Source organism: Rattus norvegicus, chromosome 7, assembly GCF_021556685.1.
Source record: "Rattus norvegicus strain SHRSP/BbbUtx chromosome 7, alternate assembly SHRSP_T2T, whole genome shotgun sequence".
NCBI classification, from domain to species: Eukaryota; Metazoa; Chordata; class Mammalia; order Rodentia; family Muridae; genus Rattus; species Rattus norvegicus.
This window is the reverse complement of record NC_141540.1, coordinates 10,887,229-10,908,308: the sequence shown is the minus strand read 5'-3', so window position 1 is coordinate 10,908,308 and position 21,080 is coordinate 10,887,229. Positions and strand designations below refer to the sequence as shown.

The window sequence follows — 21,080 nt, the reverse complement described above, 5'->3', positions numbered from 1 at the left end:
TTACTTGCTCCTCCTCATGGTCCCTGGAATCTCTGAATGTCTGGAGTCATATCAGGAGTGGACTCAGGAGTGCTAAGCACTGCTCATGCATTATGGCACCTTGCAGAGTCCATCTTGGGAATGATCTGAACCCCACAACCCAGGGCTCCAGTAGTGGGCAACTTGTGGTCGGTCTCAAGCTAGTTTCCTGTCCAGGCCCAATGGCAACATTCTGATGGTCATCTCAGGCTTTCTCATCACTTGGCCTCCCCATGTGACCACATGGAACAGTCCTTGGTCTTGGACTTACTGCCACCGGGACTCACAGTCTCAAGTTCGGTTTGTCTAGCCTCTAGCTTGCTCTTGGTCATGGGAATTGTCTGGGCGTACCTGGCACCAAACTGGTCATCGTCTCAGGATAACTCCTTGTCCAAGCCTCCTGGTGCTGAATTGATACTCTCAGGTTGCTCTTGTTCAGGGATTGTTAGGCTATTAATCATCCAGATATTCATAGATCAGAACACTGAGTGTAGAAATAGCCTTTCTCCTCTCTGTCACTTACATGTGACACAGCAACCACACCTGGAACACTTCTAGAAACAGGCAGAAAATACCAAATTTTAAAAATGTATAATATGCTAAACTCATATTCTCTGTTGTCTTGACAGATGTCATCTGCCATATCTACACTAAGATATATATATATATATATATATATATATATATATATATATATATATGCACACACATATGGAGAGTGAGATGGAGATGATAGAAACAGAGATTAAATATATTTAGGAACTGTAAAACCATTCTATATGTCCCTCTATGCTACTATAACTATTTTGTATTCACTTTTATAAATATGTGTTAGTTTAACATTTTATTTTTTAACTTAAATATTCTATTTGATGTTTTGTGTTTTTAAATTAGAACACCAGTAATAGTGTTCCGTCCTACTTCTCTCCCAACCAACCCCAACCTGTACCCTTTCTTGCCAAGTAGTTTTCTTCATTTTATGTTATATGTATTCTTCTATGTCTTTAAAGCCTCTTTTCTGACATCAAGTTTTACGGCCTAGACACATAATCACAGCCTCATATGCATATATGTGCCCTAGACATCTGCACCCATATAAAAATTAAAATAAAGTATGCCTAAAAATTCAATTCTTTTTTTTATTTTCTGAGCCTAAGTTACCTTATCCAGTATAATAATTTTCAGATCAAGTTATCTTCCTACAAACTTTACTATTTAATTTTTTTGTTTATGGTTACATAAAATTTCAATTGTGAGTGTTCTACACATTAATCTGTTATTGAACAACTAAGCTGGTCCCATTTTCTTGGTATTGTGAATTGAGCAAATGCAACAAGAATGCTTCAAGTCAGACCCAGAAATGAACCCACACACCTATGGTCACTTGATTTTTGACAAAGGAGCCAAAACCATCCAATGGAAAAAAGATAGCATTTTCAGCAAATGGTGCTGGTTCAACTGGACGGCAACATGTAGAAGAATGCAGATCGATCCATGCTTATCACCCTGTACAAAGCTTAAGTCCAAGTGGATCAAGGACCTCCACATCAAACCAGACACACTCAAACTAATAGAAGAAAAACTAGGGAAGCATCTGGAACACATAGGCACTGGAAAAAATTTCCTGAACAAAACACCAATGGTTTATGCTCTAAGATCAAGAATCGACAAATGGGATCTCATAAAACTGCAAAGCTTCTGTAAGGCAAAGGACACTGTGGTTAGGACAAAACGGCAACCAACAGATTGGGAAAAGATCTTTACCAATCCTACAACAGATAGAGGCCTTATATCCAAAATATACAAAGAACTCAAGAAGTTAGACCGCAGGGAAACAAATAACCCTATTAAAAAATGGGGTTCAGAGCTAAACAAAGAATTCACAGCTGAGGAATGCCGAATGGCTGAGAAACACCTAAAGAAATGTTCAACATCTTTAGTCATAAGGGAAATGCAAATCAAAACAACCCTGAGATTTCACCTCACACCAGTGAGAATGGCTAAGATCAAAAACTCAGGTGACAGCAGATGCTGGCGAGGATGTGGAGAAAGAGGAACACTCCTCCATTGTTGGTGGGATTGCAGACTGGTAAAACCATTCTGGAAATCAGTCTGGAGGTTCCTCAGAAAATTGGAAATGGAACTGCCTGAGGATCCAGCTATACCTCTCTTGGGCATATACCCAAAAGATGCCTCAACATATAAAAGAGACACGTGCTCCACTATGTTCATCGCAGCCTTATTTATAATAGCCAGAAGCTGGAAAGAACCCAGATGCCCTTCAACAGAGGAATGGATACAGAAAATGTGGTACATCTACACAATGGAATATTACTCAGCTATCAAAAACAACGAGTTTATGAAATTCGTAGGCAAATGGTTGGAACTGGAAAATATCATCCTGAGTGAGCTAACGCAATCACAGAAAGACATACATGGTATGCACTCATTGATAAGTGGCTATTAGCCCAAATGCTTGAATTACCCTAGATCCCTAGAACAAATGAAACTCAAGACAGATGATCAAAATGTGAATGCTTCACTCCTTCTTTAAATGAGGAAAAAGAATACCCTTGGCAGGGAAGGGAGAGGCAAAGATTAAAACAGAGACTGAAGGAACACCCATTCAGAGCCTGCCCCACATGTGGCCCATATATATACAGCCACCCAATTAGACAAGATGGATGAAGCAAAGAAGTGCAGACCGACAGGAGCCGGATGTATATCGCTCCTGAGAGACACAGCCAGAATACAGCAAATACAGAGGCGAATGCCAGCAGCAAACCACTGAACTGAGAATAGGTCCCCTGTTGAAGGAATCAGAGAAAGAACTGGAAGAGCTTGAAGGGGCTCGAGACCCCAAAAGTAAAACAATGCCAAGCAACCAGAGCTTCCAGGGACTAAGCCACTACCTAAAGACTATACATGGACTGACCCTGGACTCTGACCCCATAGGTAGCAATGAATATCCTAGTAAGAGCACCAGTGGAAGGGGAAGCCCTGGATCCTGCTAAGACTGAACCCCCAGTGAACTAGTCTATGGGGGGAGGGCGGCAATGGGGGGAGGGTTGGGAGGGGAACACCCATAAGGAAGGGGAGGTGGGAGGGGAATGTTTGCCTGGAAACCGGGAAAGGGAATAACCTCGAAATGTATATAAGAAATACTCAAGTTAATAAAAAAAAAAAAAAAAAAAAGAAGGGGAGGGGGAGGGAGTAGGGGGATGTTTGCCCAGAATCCGGGAAAGGGAATAACACTCGAAATGTATTTAAGAAATATTCAAGTTAATTAAAAAAAAAAACTTTCAACCTCCCCCCCCCCAAAAAAAAGAATGCTTCAAGTCCTTTGGGTTAATACCTATGAATGGGTCATGTGCTATTTTTAATTTTAGCGGTTTAGAAAGGTCCTTATTGATTTTGGTAATGAATGTAACATGTTGTACTCTCACCAGGAGCAAATAAAATTTTCTGATATGTGAAGATATTAAAATGCTTTCATTTGTTTACTTTTTCTGTGCACTTGAGATGTAAAGATGAATAAAATTAAAATACTACTCTTATAAAAGCATCCTTTGCAGTATAGTTCACTCAGTTTCAACTAATCCCCCAGATAATAAAGAATAAATTATGTCCCGAGTGTAGAACCCATGTGTTTATTAGGAAAGTTAAGTTTGGCTGAAGGGAAAGTGAGTTTATTGCATCAGATAATTGACTTACAATATTTTTATCTTCCTATACTGCTGTGATTTCTAAAGAGGTATGTCATGATTGCATCACACCTCCTGAATTAAACTCTGCTTGCTTCCTTCCTTTCTTCAAACTAGTCTCACTGGGATTTTTTTTTTTTTTTTTTTTTTTTTTTTTACTAAAAGCATCCTTTATTTGGGTAGAGGAACATAAAGTATTTTTTTTTGATATTTTTTTCTTTTTTTTTTATTAACTTGAGTATTTCTTATATACATTTCAAGTGTTATTCCCTTTCCCGGTCTCCAGACAAACATCACCCTCCCCCCTCCCCTTCCTTATGGGTGTTCCCCTCCCAAACCTCCCCCCATTGCCACCCTCCCCGCATAGTCTAGTTCACTGGGGGTTCAGTCTTAGCAGGATCCAGGTCTTCCCCTTCCACTGGTGCTCTTACTAGGATATTCATTGCTACCTATGGGGACAGAGTCCAGGGTCAGTCCATGTATAGTCTTTAGGTAGTGGCTTAGTCCCTGGAAGCTCTGGTTGCTTGACATTGTTGTACTTTTGGGGTCTCGAGCACCTTCAAGCTCTTCCAGTTCTTTCTCTGATTCCTTCAACGGGGGACCTATTCTCAGTTCAGTGGTTTGCTGCTGGCATTCGCCTCTGTATTTGCAGTATTCTGGCTGTGTCTCTCAGGAGCGATCTACATCCGGCTCCTGTCGGTCTGCACTTCTTTGCTTCATCCATCTTGTCTAATTGGGTGGCTGTATATGTATGGGCCACCTGTGGGGCAGGCTCTGAATGGGTGTTCCTTCAGTCTCTGTTTTAATCTTTGCCTCTCCCTTCCCTGCCAAGGGTATTCTTTTTCCTCATTTAAAGAAGGAGTGAAGCATTCACATTTTGATCATCCGTCTTGAGTTTCCTTTGTTCTAGGGATCTAGGGTAATTCAAGCATTTGGGCTAATAGCCACTTATCAATGAGTGCATACCATGTATGTCTTTCTGTGAGTGGGTTAGCTCACTCAGGATGATATTTTCCAGTTCCAACCATTTGCCTACGAATTTCATAAACTCGTTGTTTTTGATAGCTGAGTAATATTCCATTGTGTAGATGTACCACATTTTCTGTATCCATTCCTCTGTTGAACGGCATCTGGGTTCTTTCCAGTTTCTGGCTATTATAAATAAGGCTGCGATGAACATAGTGGAGCACGTGTCTCTTTTATATGTTGAGGCATCTTTTGGGTATATGCCCAAGAGAGGTATGGCTGGATCCTCAGGCAGTTCAATGTCCAATTTTCTGAGGAACCTCCAGACTGATTTCCAGAATGGTTTTACCAGTCTGCAATCCCACCAACAATGGAGGAGTGTTCCTCTTTCTCCACATCCTCGCCAGCATCTGCTGTCACCTGAGTTTTTGATCTTAGCCATTCTCACTGGTGTGAGGTGAAATCTCAGGGTTGTTTTGATTTGCATTTCCCTTATGACTAAAGATGTTGAACATTTCTTTAGGTGTTTCTCAGCCATTCGGCATTCCTCAGCTGTGAATTCTTTGTTTAGCTCTGAACCCCATTTTTTAATAGGGTTATTTGTTTCCCTGCGGTCTAACTTCTTGAGTTCTTTGTATATTTTGGATATAAGGCCTCTATCTGTTGTAGGATTGGTAAAGATCTTTTCCCAATCTGTTGGTTGCCGTTTTGTCCTAACCACAGTGTCCTTTGCCTTACAGAAGCTTTGCAGTTTTATGAGATCCCATTTGTCGATTCTTGATCTTAGAGCATAAGCCATTGGTGTTTTGTTCAGGAATTTTTTTCCAGTGCCCATGTGTTCCAGATGCTTCCCTAGTTTTTCTTCTATTAGTGTGAGTGTGTCTGGTTTGATGTGGAGGTCCTTGATCCACTTGGACTTAAGCTTTGTACAGGGTGATAAGCATGGATCGATCTACATTCTTCTACATGTTGCCGTCCAGTTGAACCATCACCATTTGCTGAAAATGCTATCTTTTTTCCATTGGATGGTTTTGGCTCCTTTGTCAAAAATCAAGTGACCATAGGTGTGTGGGTTCATTTCTGGGTCTTCAATTCTATTCCATTGGTCTATCTGTCTGTCTCTGTACCAATACCATGCAGTTTTTATCACTATTGCTCTGTAATACTGCTTGAGTTCAGGGATAGTGATTCCCCCTGAAGTCCTTTTATTGTTGAGGATAGCTTTAGCTATCCTGGGTTTTTTGTTATTCCAGATGAATTTGCAAATTGTTCTGTCTAACTCTTTGAAGAATTGGATTGGTATTTTGATGGGGATTGCATTGAATCTGTAGATTGCTTTTGGTAAAATGGCCATTTTTACTATATTAATCCTGCCAATCCATGAGCATGGGAGATCTTTCCATCTTCTGAGGTCTTCTTCAATTTCTTTCCTCCGTGTCTTGAAGTTCTTATTGTACAGATCTTTTACTTGCTTGGTTAAAGTCACACCGAGGTACTTTATATTATTTGGGTCTATTATGAAGGGTGTCGTTTCCCTAATTTCTTTCTCGGCTTGTTTCTCTTTTGTATAGAGGAAGGCAACTGATTTATTTGAGTTAATTTTATACCCAGCCACTTTGCTGAAGTTGTTTATCAGCTTTAGTAGTTCTCTGGTGGAACTTTTGGGATCACTTAAATATACTATCATGTCGTGTGCAAATAGTGATATTTTGACCTCTTCTTTTCCGATCTGTATCCCCTTGATCTCCTTTTGTTGTCTGATTGCTCTGGCTAGAACTTCAAGAACTATATTGAATAAGTAGGGAGAGAGTGGGCAGCCTTGTCTAGTCCCTGATTTTAGTGGGATTGCTTCAAGTTTCTCTCCATTTAGTTTAATGTTAGCAACTGGTTTGCTGTATATGGCTTTTACTATGTTTAGGTATGGGCCTTGAATACCTATTCTTTCCAGGACTTTTATCATGAAGGGGTGTTGAATTTTGTCAAATGCTTTCTCAGCATCTAATGAAATGATCATGTGGTTCTGTTCTTTCAGTTTGTTTATATGATGGATCACGTTGATGGTTTTCCTTATATTAAACCATCCCTGCATGCCTGGGATGAAGCCTACTTGATCATGGTGGATGATTGTTTTGATGTGCTCTTGAATTCGGTTTGCCAGAATTTTATTGAGTATTTTTGCGTCGATATTCATAAGGGAAATTGGTCTGAAGTTCTCTTTCTTTGTTGGGTCTTTTTGTGGTTTAGGTATAAGAGTAATTGTGGCTTCATAGAAGGAATTCGGTAGGGCTCCATCTGTTTCAATTTTGTGGAATAGTTTGGATAATATTGGTATAAGGTCTTCTATGAAGGTTTGATAGAATTCTGCACTAAACCCGTCTGGACCTGGGCTCTTTTTGGTTGGGAGACCTTTAATGACTGCTTCTATTTCCTTAGGAGTTATGGGGTTGTTTAACTGGTTTATCTGTTCCTGATTTAACTTCGATACCTGGTATCTGTCTAGGAAATTGTCCATTTCCTGAAGAATTTCAAGTTTTGTTGAATATAGGTTTTTATAGTAAGATCTGATGATTTTTTGATTTTCCTCTGAATCTGTAGTTATGTCTCCCTTTTCATTTCTGATTTTGTTAATTTGGACGCACTCTCTGTGTCCTCTCGTTAGTCTGGCTAAGGGTTCATCTATCTTGTTGATTTTCTCAAAGAACCAACTTTTGGTTCTGTTGATTCTTTCTATGGTCCTTTTTGTTTCTACTTGGTTGGTTTCAGCTCTGAGTTTGATTATTTCCTGCCTTCTACTCCTCCTGGGTGTATTTGCTTCTTTTTGTTCTAGAGCTTTTAGGTGTGCTGTCAAGCTGCTGACATATGCTCTTTCCTGTTTCTTTCTGCAGGCACTCAGCGCTATGAGTTTTCCTCTTAGCACAGCTTTCATTGTGTCCCATAAGTTTGGGTATGTTGTACCTTCATTTTCATTAAATTCTAAAAAGTTTTTAATTTCTTTCTTTATTTCTTCCTTGACCAGGTTATCATTGAGTAGAGCATTGTTCAATTTCCACGTATATGTGGGCATTCTTCCCTTATTGTTATTGAAGACCAGTTTTAGGCCGTGGTGGTCCGATAGCACGCATGGGATTATTTCTATCTTTCTGTACCTGTTGAGGCCCGTTTTTTGACCAATTATATTGTCAATTTTGGAGAAAGTACCATGAGGAGCTGAGAAGAAGGTATATCCTTTTGCTTTAGGATAGAATGTTCTATAAATATGGGATTTATAGTGAAAAGAAGGGAAGGTTGTCTTATTCTTATGTAATATTCATTCTTTACCTTCTACAGAGAACTTAAAATGTCTCACCATACACTTTTCCCTAGAAATTAAAGAATTATTGTGATTCAACTCAGAAAATTTTATAATGCAGTTCCTCGTCATAATTTTGATCATATAGAAGGATTAAGAATATTATATAGAGAGGCAAGCATATCTCTATGAATTCCAGGCCAGTCTGCTCTACATAGTGAGTTCCAGGCCAATCAAAGGTATATAGTAAAACTCTCTCACTACACATATATATGTACATGAATGCCAAAAAACTGAATGCCAAAAATTATTCTGAAGAATATATTAAAATATATTTCACATTTTGGGAAGTTTTAAGATTACATTTTAAATGGAAATTATACACTTCTAATGTATAGCTAAACAATATAAGAAAGGAAAGTTCTGTGTTTTAAATAAGCTCATTCTGTCTGTTATTTAAAATTAATTATTAATTAAATAATAATTTAATGTCTATTAATTAAAATGAACTGGAGAACTTTAATTACTATTTTAACATTTATTCTTAGTAGAAAAAACATTTAATATAGTTCAACAATTTCTCAAATAATAATAAGTTGGCTTTTGACTTGCATGTTTAATGATAAATTATTGACAAATATGTATACTGCAAAAAGTACATCACTTATTATCAAAAACATTACATGGAAAAGTGGAAATGACTAGTAATTTTTATTAATTACCTCTTGCTAAGATGGGCATGTCCTGTTAGAGACAGAGAAAAAAATCACAAAATAATGGAAAACTTATGCCACAGACCTTATGTTGTTTACTGGGTATTAGTATTAAACAGGTCAGCTAGGAGGCCATGTCACTTATACCAGACATGTTCAATAAAGTAAATCTAACAATTGTTAAATTTAATCTGGAGAGTCTTCAAGAAGGGAAGCAATGCTATATTTCCACACAAAGAGCAAAGCTTCCCTATGAATTCCTTTTAGTTCTCATAAAAGTGAGGGTAAAAATACTAAGCAAATATTTAAAAGATCATTTTTAATTAAACTATTTCATATGATAATCATATAAATGTATTGTATTATAATATATTGTATTATTATTATATTTCTGTCTTCTAGATATTTGACAAATGTTACTCTTATCATAACCAATATAATGGCAATCCTACATCTCTCTGGTTGCAAGCACACAGGTACTTGTGGTTATACATGAAAATGATTTTTGTAAGAATGCAAAATTTTACAATATTATGCATTATATATTTGTTCATTGAATTCTATCAATAAATCATATAAGTTTCAAATGGCATCAGAATTGATTTTAAATATTATATATTTCAGTTGTAAAAGCAGATATTGTCAGAAACTAGAAATTAATACATGTGCTTTCCAGGAAGCTATTTTGTGACAGTGTTCAAATTACTGGTAAAGTTAATAATTACCATGGAGCAATCTGTCTTTCCTGGTTTTATTACTCTTATAGAAATTTTGTATGTAAGCAAATGTTTCATATGAAAACATTAAGAAGGGAATTTTAAGCAATGATACATGAGTATATTTCCCTTTTCAATATAGTATATGGTCTCTATTTCAGTAGTAATGAAGAAGTATTGGCTTTGACCTGCATGCTTTGATGATAAGTGAATGACACCTACATATATTATAAAGGAAGACAATACTAATTATCAACATGTTAGTTGAAATATTGCAAATGCACATGTAGTAACTTTTAAAAGAAATCGTTTTGGAGATGGTAATGTCAATATATAGATATTTCAATTTAACCCCATTATATAAACTGTTTGATCACTTTTTCATCATTATATTTTATTAGAAGAGAAAATAAGTATGAAAAACTACACTATAATTACAGAGTTTGTGCTCTTGGGAATATCAGGCAATAGAAAGCTTCAGGTAGTAATCTTCATCTTTTTATTAATAACTTACATAGTAAGCATCATTGGAAACCTAACCATCATAATGCTCACATTGCTGGACTCTCACTTAAAGACTCCTATGTATTATTTCCTTCGTAATTTCTCCTTTTTAAGAAATTATTTTCACCAGTGTTTCCATTCCCAGATTTTAGCATCAATAATTACTCAAGTCAAGACCATTTCCTATAATAACTGTTTGGCTCAGTTATTTTTCTTCATCTTCATGGGGGTGACAGAAATTTTTCTTCTAACCACTATGTCTTTCGATCGCTATGTTGTCATCTGCAAGCCACTTCACTACACCCTCATCATGAATCAGAAAGCCTGCACCCTTTTTGTCCTCACCTCATGGCTAGCAGGATTCCTGACCATCTTCCCACCACTTATGCTGGTCCTAAAGTTGGATTTCTGTGCTTCCAATGTCATCGACCATTTCTGCTGTGACTATTTTCCCCTTTTACAGCTGTCTTGCTCAGACACCTGGCTCCTAGAAGTGACTGGTTTCTATGTTGCTCTGGTTTCTCTACTGTCCACGTTGGCATTGGTGATTTTATCTTACATGTGCATTTTCAGGACTATTTTAAGAATTCCATCAGCCAGTCAGAGAAAAAAGGCTTTCTCCACCTGTTCCTCTCACATGATTGTCATCTCCATGTCTTATGGAAGCTGTATATTTATCTATGTGAAGCCATCAGCAAATGAAAGAGCATCACTCACCAAAACAGTGGCTATTCTCAGCACTTCAGTTGCTCCCATGTTGAACCCTTTTATTTATACCTTGAGGAACCACCAAGTAAAACAAGCTTTTAAAGACTTGGTTCATAAGGTAGGGTTTTACAGAAACAAATGAAAAAAATGTGTTTATATGAAGAGATGTCATTTTACATATTCAATAAAACTTAATCAAAATTTAAACCCTTTATATTTTTTACTGATCTTACAGAGCCTATCTCAATGCTCTCTCACCAAGTTACTCTTGTGCTTCCTCTTTGTAGCCCAGGCTTGGCTGAATCGCTATTTCTTTTTTTTTTTTTTAATTTTTTTTATTAACTTGAGTATGTCTTATATACATTTCGAGTGTTATTCCCTTTCCCGGTTTCCGGGCAAACATACCCCTCCTCCTCCCCTTCCTTATGGGTGTTCCCCTCCCAACCCTCCCCCCATTGTCGCCCTCCCCCAACAGTCTAGTTCACTGGGGGTTCAGTCTTAGCAGGACCCAGGGCTTCCCCTTCCACTGGTGCTCTTACTAGGATATTCATTGCTACCTATGAGGTCAGAGTCCAGGGTCAGTCCATGGTAGTGGCTTAGTCCCTGGAAGCTCCGGTTGCTTGGCATTGTTGCACATATGGGGTCTCGAGCCCCTTCAAGCTCTTCCAGTTCTTTCTCTGATTCCTTCAACGGGGGTCCTATTCTCAGTTCAGTGGTTTGCTGCTGGCATTCGCCTCTGTATTTGCTGCTGAATCGCTATTTCTTAAACCTCATTTTCCAAAATAGCTTGGATCACAGACATGATCACACCCTTCAATCTGATTAAAAAAACTATGGCAAATTGTTAGCCCTGAACACACACACACACACACACTGAAAAAAGAGGCCATGAATTTGAAAGAGAATAGAGATTATATGGGAGGTTTTTAGACAGAAAACAAAAGAGATTATGTTATAATCCCAAATTTAAAAAAACTAAAAATTTAAAATATGAATGTAATTATGAATGGAAAACTAGTTACTGTAGAACTTAAATTACTTGGCTGATTATTCTTAATAAAATACTTTATATTCTGTTTTTATAGAGATATTACTGCTGTAACAAACACAAACTTTCTCTTCTGTGTCACAAATGAGACAGTTTGTACATGGACTATATTAAAGATCTGCAATAAACATTATTTTTCAGGCCATGTACATTATCCAAATAATTCTTCACTTCTTGAAATTACAAATGCTATCCACTAAGAAGCAACTTGAGTTTCATTGTATTTTTATTTCCTAGATTTGGTGAAATCCTAGATCTTGTTTCTACATCTTCCATGTTTATGTGTGTATGTGTGTTTTATTATTGTTATTGTCCTGCACGTACCATGGTATATAAACTTAGGTCAGAGTACAATTTTTTGGAGTCAGTTCTTACCTTCCATAACTGTGGCAGGGTCTCTCTTGTTTCTACTTCTGTGCTTCTTACTCTTATCTTTGCCTTTAATATTGTGGTAGGCATGCTGCGAACATTGCTGGGTAGCACCAGATCCATCTTTTGATGTGAATCACAGGGGTCCTCATTAGATTGCCAGTGTTGCATCATTAATGCTTTTACACTCTGGGATAGCTATCTGACCGAGTAATCTTAATTTTAGTGTTTTATTAGTTTTGCTATTTTATAATCTCACACATGTATACAGAATAATCTTAATACACACAAAGCTTCTCTCTTTTATAAATGTCCTATATTTATCAACACACATCATCCCTACCAGTCTGTTTTCAAGATTTATGATGTTTAGTTTTGACTGGTGACCCATTTAGTTTAAACATGATCATATATGTGACTGTTATATTAGAACTATCACTAATCAAATCAATATTTAGGTACCCACCATTACCATTGTTTTACTAGCAAAACAGTTTTAAATGTGCTATTTTTTTTAAATGATGCATTATGCTGTACTGATGAAGTGCATATGACAAGATTTCATAGTGGACGGGAGCACTGGTTACTTTTGCAGAGGACCTAAGCTCAATTCCCAACACCCATGGGAGCCAACACCTTTTTCTGACTTCCATGAACACATGGTACACATATATACATGTAGGTAGAACATTCATGTTCATAAAATAAATCTTAAGAAATATTTTAAAACTAAATAAAATATGCCAAATAATACAAAATGTTCTAGAAACACTTATAAAATGTCATTTTGAAATATGTATGACCTATCTTGTGTCACATTTAATGTTTATAACTTCATGAAAATCACCATCACTATCTCCTCTTTATAAGTAACCAATGCTCAGGAAACTTGTGAAATTGATTGTAGTCACTGACCAATTTTAGATGATATGATAACTTGATTTACAGAGCAAGCAAGAGAGAGAAAGTTAGCATGGAGCTGGGTGGGTAAGAATATGGAGAGGATTTGAGAAGAGATTGGAAATTGAAAACCATGATTAAACTATATTGCATAAAAATGTTGAAATTAAAACATGAAAAAATAAAACAAAATAAAAAGCAAGCAAAAAGTTTGAGAAATAAGCTTTCCCAGGGAAGAACATGCCAACTGTTATTCAACACTAAATAATATTTATAAAAACATACATAAAAGTAGTATTATACAGACTTCATATATTTTATTTTTATACATACATGTCTATGATGATAATTAATGAAAAAAGAGGCCATATGTTTGAAAGAGGATTAAGTGGAGCTATATGTTTGAGTTTGGAAGGAAGAAAGAAAAGGAGACAAATCATGTAATTATATTATGATCTCAAAAACTAAAAGAAATGATTTTTAAAATTAAATAAAAGCAAGCACACTAAGTAACTATGTTTTATTGTTTTGTACAGCATTTGCTAAAATCTTGCACAATAATACTGAACTTTAATAACAATCTAACGTTAATGTATTTATGGTCTTCTCAAGGAAGATGAAACTAATATACTTGACACATAAATTATAACATTAATTCATTTTCATTGAGCAATTTAGTAAATAAATAAAAGGAACACAAAGTGTAAGTCTTTTTAATGTAGTCAAAAATTTAAAAGTAGGGAGATTTGAAACTACATGTAAAAAAAAGGGATAAATTTCTTCTTTCTGAGTGATCTTACTGTGTTTCACTGGATAGTGTCCCCAAACTTTTTCCAGTATTGATACTAATACAATTATGGTTGATATTCCCTAGTGTTTTATGTACATTCCTCTGCTGATAATTTTGATTCAGTGAATTGGTCCCTTGAGTCAATTGCAGAGTGAATGGATAAAACTTTAAGTACTCCTTGCAACATAAAATATTAACAAATCATGATTATTTTAAAACATCTCTTGGAATGGTTCATGTCCATCTGCATTCTTTCTTATGTATTAGCAATCAAAGGAGTAAATTCATTTTGAGTAAAATGAGAAAACATAGATGAAAACACTTACAAGGAATCCCAAACTCTTTTCCTGGGAGAGTAAGTTTTTTGAGAAAGAGCAATGGACGATGCATCCACTCCTCTATTAGTTCTGAGAAGCTGTGTGTAATCACAGGTAAGTTGATCATAAAGAGGGAAGTAGAAGTCATTAAAAGTTAAGCATCAATTGAGGGCTCAATTTTGTCAAATTTAAGATTTACTGTAATTATTTTTTGAAATGTGGCATGACTGGTTAGGCTAATTTATACATATTCTGTTGGTTAAAAGCAAAGATTCATTATCTCCACAGATCTCATTCTGTTTTTGACACATATTTAGTGCTCTTTTGAAGAAATAATCTTAATTGTAGGTAATCTGTTGATATCTGACATTTGACATTTGTATAAATTAATGAAAAATACCAAATCCGATTCTCCATTTGAGAATCAGAATAAAAGATTTACCCATGTGTTAGAATGATTAAATGAAATAATTTTAGTAAAAATAAGTCTAATCATTCAGTGAGTTCAGAGAAGTCTGCTAAATACAAATGTAAAAAAAAGGTCTCAAAAGAATCCCTCCGACATGATCCAGATAATTCAGTGAGTGTGTACTTTTATAAAAATATTTTTCTTGTATATTGTTTACTTATTGTTAGCATGTATCTAAATCTTTTGTTCACAATATATTTTGGTCATATTCTTTCCCCTCTCCCAACTCACCCTAAATCCTCTCTACCTCATTATTTAAGTTCTTGTTTATAGAGTATTTTTCACAATTTGAAATTTGAAGCTAAGGTAGATATTACTCACACCTTGAATTTAATAATTAATTTTTCCTATGCTCCAAAATTATAAACAGCTCTTCAATATTGGAATGTGTAAAGAATTAAGAAAATGTGATCAATAAATTATGTTCGCGATGTGCTCTGTATAATTTTTCTAATAACTTTTATCTAATGAGGGTTGATCAAAAATAGATAAGTATAGAGAAAGTTGAGAAAATACTGGCTTTTCAAAGTTAATGTATCATGGAAGAAAATGATCATACTTTGTACCTTATAGTATTACAAAAATATTCAAATACACATACAAAAATTAAAATGCCATTAGTCAAACGTTTCTCTCAAAAGAGCATTATTTTTACCTTTCAGTATCATATAATTTCTAATATGGTTTCTCCCCATTAATTTTATATAAATTATCCATACTTGACCTAATTTATTCTAAGAGTCATTGTTGTTATTTATTTCATTGTAGAGACTTGGAAAAGGCATGATTTGAGAATATTTTCATAAGGAAAATAAATCAGTAAATAAATCAGAAATTTCAGTATTATGATTATTTAAGCATACTTCTAATACTAGTCACACTTTCTGATGTAAATAATTAACATTTATATTAAGGGATAAAGTACATTAATTTTAATGTGAATTACAAAGTGCTACAGCATGTGGAAATTAAAAAAGAATCATTATTCAAAAGTCAGCTCTTCCAGTTCTCTAACAACCACCATAGACTTACTCACATGTGGATGATGTTCAATTAAGGGCTTATATTGTATTGAAAATATGCTTTATCATGAGAGATCATTCAAAGGGCTAGCATAAAGCACATAAAGCATATATATGTGTGTGTATGTATGTATATATATATGAAAATGTTTGTAATTATTTTAATTTTAGTGTCTTTTTAAATATGAGCTTAATATAATTTTACTGTAAGAATGTCAACTAATGATAGGAATCAAATCTTATCTATTTGATAATGAGATACTTTATGAGCTAGAGATTTAACAAATAACAATTTTGACCAAAACCAAAGAAACACTAAAGTCAAAATAATACTTCACAATTTATTTAAAATTATATATGAGTGAATCTTTGTGCATATTCTAGATTCCCTTATAAGCATTTCATTTAAAATTTTTCAAAACAGATTTTTAAACAAGTGATTATGCATATATTATAAAGTAAATAATTGAGAAAACTCACATTACAATACAAATATAAAAACATATATAATACAATTGCACAGTATACCATAGAGAAGAGAATTATGCTAAGTGAATAAATAAAAAGGAACATTAGCTGGACAAACTCTTCCTTTAAGCAACATTATGCTAAGCATAACACATATTAAAATAGCTTTGATAATGAAATCTTTTCCTTTTGTGATTGCACTAAGTCATGTAGGATTGAAAGGAAAGGATAGCATGGTGTGTTGTATTGACAGGAATGAATGTAAGGTTTTACATGTGGAGAAAGCCAGTGTTACTGTTCATGTCATGGAAATGAAGGAGTGAGAAAACGTGATTTGGTTGTCATTACACTGAGCTACATGTACTCACAATCATGATCATGTAGATAATAATATTCAAATGTTTCACATACGTTCACATATCTTAAAGTTGCCCTGTGATACTGAGTTGCCTGCACAAGAAACTGTATATTTACATTATGGGAAATGGAGCAAAAGGAGTTAACTGACTTTCAGGCTAGTAAATGGTAAAGATTGAACATAAGATGTCCTTAAGGTTTCCTGGGTGTTACAAGCTCATTCCACTTTCTATGAAAAGTAAAACCCTGTTTCTAATAGCATTAATTGAATATATACCTTAGAACAGGGCCACAGGAATATATGCTAAATCCATAGTTCCTATTTGGGGAACCTTCATTCTGTTCTCACACAAGTTGTACTAAGTTCACATCATTACTGAACTGTCTTAGATTACTTTTTTCTCTACACACCCCAAGAGAATATTTTTCATAATTTCCTTGCTTATTGAGATGAGAGGTATTGTATTACACTTTTGATTCCAAACCTTTTCAAACTGCCCTGAATGTGGAGTTGTTCTCTGAACAAAGAAATGTAATCAAAGAATCACTAGTATTGAAGAGCTTTAAATTTCCCCTACAGGTGGAAACAGCATACTACTTGAACAATATGACAGTCCCTTGTTTTGATTTTCATGAACCCTCAAATCTACATGATTCTTTCTGGTTTTGTATATAGATTTGGCAGAAGGAAAAAAAGTAACTGCAGAATAAGCAACCATACAGAACCTATAGCGTTTACTCTTCTGGGATTGTCAGGTGACCCAAAGCTCCAGGTTGTGATCTTCATCTTTCTCTTCATCACCTACACACTCAGCATCACAGGGAACCTGACCATGATCACTCTCACATTGTTGGATTCTCACCTCCAGACTTCCATATATTTCTTCCTCAGAAATTTCTCTGTTTTAGAAGTATCTTTCATATCCGTCACCATACCCAAGTTTGTGGGCACTGTTATCTCAGGGATAAAACCATATCCTTCAACAACTTTATAGCTCAGTAATTTTTTTTCCATTCTTTTGGGAATTACTGATTTTTACCTTCTAGCTGCCATGTCCTATGACCGTTACACTGTCATCTGCAAGCCCCTGCATTAGCTGACCATTAAAAGTCATAAGGTCTGCACCATGCTGGTCTTTGCCTCCTGACTGCACTGATGTTACTTCTACACTGATCTTCCCTGCACTGATGTTACTTCTACAGCTTGATTACTGTGGGTCTAATATCATTGATCACTATACCTGTAATTATTTCTCCCTGCTTCAACTTTTATGTTCAGACACAAAGTTCCTGGAGAGAATGGGGTTATCCTGTGCTGTCTTTACACTAATGTTCACTTTGGTGTTAATATTTCTGTCCTACACATACATCATCAGAACAATTGTGAAGATTCCTTCTACTAGTCAGAGGACAAAGGCCTTTTCCACGTGTTCTTCCCAAACTATTGTCATCTCCATCACTTATGGCAGCTGCATGTTTTGTACATTAAACCCTCAGCTGCCAATAGAGCATCATTGACCAAGATAGTTGCCATACTAAACACTTCAGTAGCCCCCATTTTAAATCCCTTCATTTATAGCCCAAGGAATCAGCAAGACAAGCAAGCCTTTATGAACCTAGCAAGGAAGATGGTGTTTTCATAAGTACATGAAACGATGTGGCTTATGAATGAGAGGTACACTGAAGGCCAAGTAAAATAACAAAATAGAATAAACAACAATATAACAAAATAGCTCTCTATCCTTGATCATCCAATTAAAATTGCTTTCCTAGATAGTTTTAACACAGTTTTACTTTCTTAGGTATTGCCATATTGTATTGGATAATCAATTAATGTTTGCTAAAACATTATATAGATATTACAAATTCAAGTTGCCTTTGAAAGAATGGTTTAAATGCCAAATTGAAGAATACCCATTGTAGCCAACCAACTACTTAAGGTCGAGCAGGGCTCACCTGAAAGGAGCGCTGGAAATGAAAAGGGAAGGGGGTGAGAGAAACACGGAGCTAAGACACTGTTCTGATCAAGGCTCAAAGTTTAATATTTAGCACTAGAGTATGTAAATGGAGAGACCACAAAACCCATCCCCAGAACAGTAATGTGGAGGTAGCAACAGCACAGCAGTGGGATAAGTTTCCATATCTTTGCAGCTCATTAATTCCAGATGACAAGACTGCAGCTTTTTAAGTCCAACATGCCAAGGCTGCGTCTTCTTAGCTCTGGCACATCAAACTCACAGCTGCAGCCAAGACAGATGTTTCTGCTCAGGTCGATAAGGCCTATCACTCAAAGTTTGCTTCTGCTTTTCATGGGGATATTCATAGTTTTCCTAGCCTGCCAGGCTGAGATGGTCCCAACACATGAATAAAATGTGTGGTTTTTTTATGTTAGTCAAGACATGCTAGCGGATGCTCATTTTCATAAGTTATGCTTCAGTGATTTGATTATTAATGAGTCATCAAAGACCACTACTCATTTAAACCTTAGGTATTAATGTTAAATAAACATTTATATTATTAAATTCCTACTTGCTCACAATACAAATGATTAGCATCATTTCCCTAAATGTAACCGATATATACAAATACATGAATAAATAGATAAAATAGTAGACACATATTGTAAAAAAAATAGTGAAGAATTGGTCCTTATACTCAGGATTCAAATTTGTTTTCACAGAATCTATCAACAGAAAGCCACATTTTGAATATTAGCAGACAAATATTTACCATATATAATTATATTTTTAAGGATTTCTTGATCAAAACTGCTCTAGAATTTGAACATAAAAATAATCAAATATATTATGTATTCATATATTTATTAAAATATGAATATATGGGTATCTATACATATATACACTTCATAGCATACTTTCAAAAAGTTTGAATTATGGTATGTATTTAATTTATAACATTTCTTAATACCATTTAAAACCATGATTTATATAAATAAATATTCAGGAGCCAAACTAAGAATCCAGTGTTTCCAGAAGTCCTGAATTTAGCCCCCAGTACCCAAGGCAGCTGGCTCATAGTCAGTTGTATTACTGGTTGCAAATGTATAAAACTACTGTTTTCTATTGCCCCCTGTACTAATGCACAGAAACCCACACACATGCACATAATTAAAAATAATAAAAATGGGGGTTGGGGATTTAGTTCAGTGGTAGAGCGCTTGCCTAGGAAGTGCAAGGCCCTAGGTTCGGTCCCCAGCTCTGAAAAAAAAAAGGAAAAAAATAAAAATAATGAATCTTAAAACATTTGTAAATATTCCATATGCATAAAGTTATTGTTAGTGTTGTGATATGACTAAAAGTTTCATGTGCTGAAGGGTTGGTTTCACAATGAAGTTGTTTTCAAGGAATGAATAGATCTCAAGAAATGTACTGGAAATAGATTGATCTAGTGAAGGTTTCTGGATAGCGCAAGCAATCTACCAAGACTGAATATGTTACCAATTATTATGGGATCCCTCCTGCAGGTGCTTTATCTTCTTTTCAGAAAAAGAAGAAAAAGAAAAAATTTAGAAACATAAAGATCCTTAAAAGAATAGCAGAGGAGGTTGTAAGCTTGGTAGATTCTGGGAGGATGGAGATGGATCAAAGTGGGGGAGAGGGAGGGGGAAGGGAAGGAGGGACAGAGAGAGAGAGAGAGAGAGAGAGAGAGAGAGAGAGAGAGAGAGAGAGAGAGCAGATGGAGGCAGATATTAAGATTACTCTCTGCACATTTACAAGTTGTTATGAATATTCTTAAGGGATGATGTGTATAGGGCTTTGCATGTCTAGATGGGCACTTAAATATTTTCAATTGATTTTGTGTGGTGTGTTCTTTCATGTGGCAATTTAAGTTCAAGAGAGGGTGTGGTGGCTATATATGCTAGCCCACCACGTAATTGGGATATGTATGTTTGGCAGGGCCGCAACCTGCCTCGGGAACTTGATGTGTAGAAGGATTGTTGCCAGACTCAGGCAGTAGCCATTAGCAGTGTGATATGGGATAGAGCAAATCAGGTGAGAATCTTTGCTGACTGAGATAAGGTTATCTAACAGATGTCATGGGGCTCTACTGCACAGATCAAGTGTGGGGTAAAACACAGCATTTTTTTTTACAATTTTTTTCTTTCTTTTTTTTTTTTTATTAACTTGAGTATTTCTTATATACATTTCGAGTGTTATTCCCTTTCCTGGTTTCCGGGAAAACGTCCCCCTCCCCCTCCCCTTCCTTACGGGTGTTCCCCTCCCCATTCTCCCCCCATTGCCGCCCTCCCCACAACAGTATAGTTCACTGGGGGTTCAGTCTTAGAAGGACTGTGTTTTACCCCACACTTGATCTGTGCAGTAGAGCCCCATGCAGTTTTTATCACTATTGCTCTGTAATACTGCTTGAGTTCAGGGATAGTGATTCCCCCTGAAGTCCTTTTATTGTTGAGGATAGTTTTAGCTATACTGGGTTTTTTGGTATTCCAGATGAATTTGCAAATTGTTCTGTCTAACTCTTTGAAGAATTGGATTGGTATTTTGATAGGGATTGCATTGAATCTGATGATCACTTTTGGTAAAATGGCCATTTTTACTATATTAATCCTGCCAATCCATGAGCATGGGACATCTTTCAATCTTCTGAGGTCTTATTCAATTACTTTCTTTAGAGTCTTGAAGTTTTTATTGTACAAATCTTTTACTTGCTTGGTTAAAGTCACACTGAGGTACTATATTATTT

General features: G+C 35.7%; 1 protein-coding gene and 2 pseudogenes across 1 annotated transcript; 2 read left to right on the top strand and 1 right to left on the bottom strand.

Moving 5' to 3' along the window:
- Positions 1 to 459: 459 nt before the first annotated feature.
- On the bottom strand, positions 460 to 583 carry LOC120093984 (small nucleolar RNA SNORA17; annotated as a pseudogene).
- A 9,238-nt stretch (positions 584 to 9,821) lies between these two features.
- Positions 9,822 to 10,760, top strand: Or6c3b (olfactory receptor family 6 subfamily C member 3B). The gene is given in 1 exon segment (NM_001001075.1): positions 9,822 to 10,760. A coding segment is annotated over 1 exon segment (939 nt).
- Olr1021-ps (olfactory receptor pseudogene 1021) lies at positions 16,966 to 18,101 on the top strand (annotated as a pseudogene).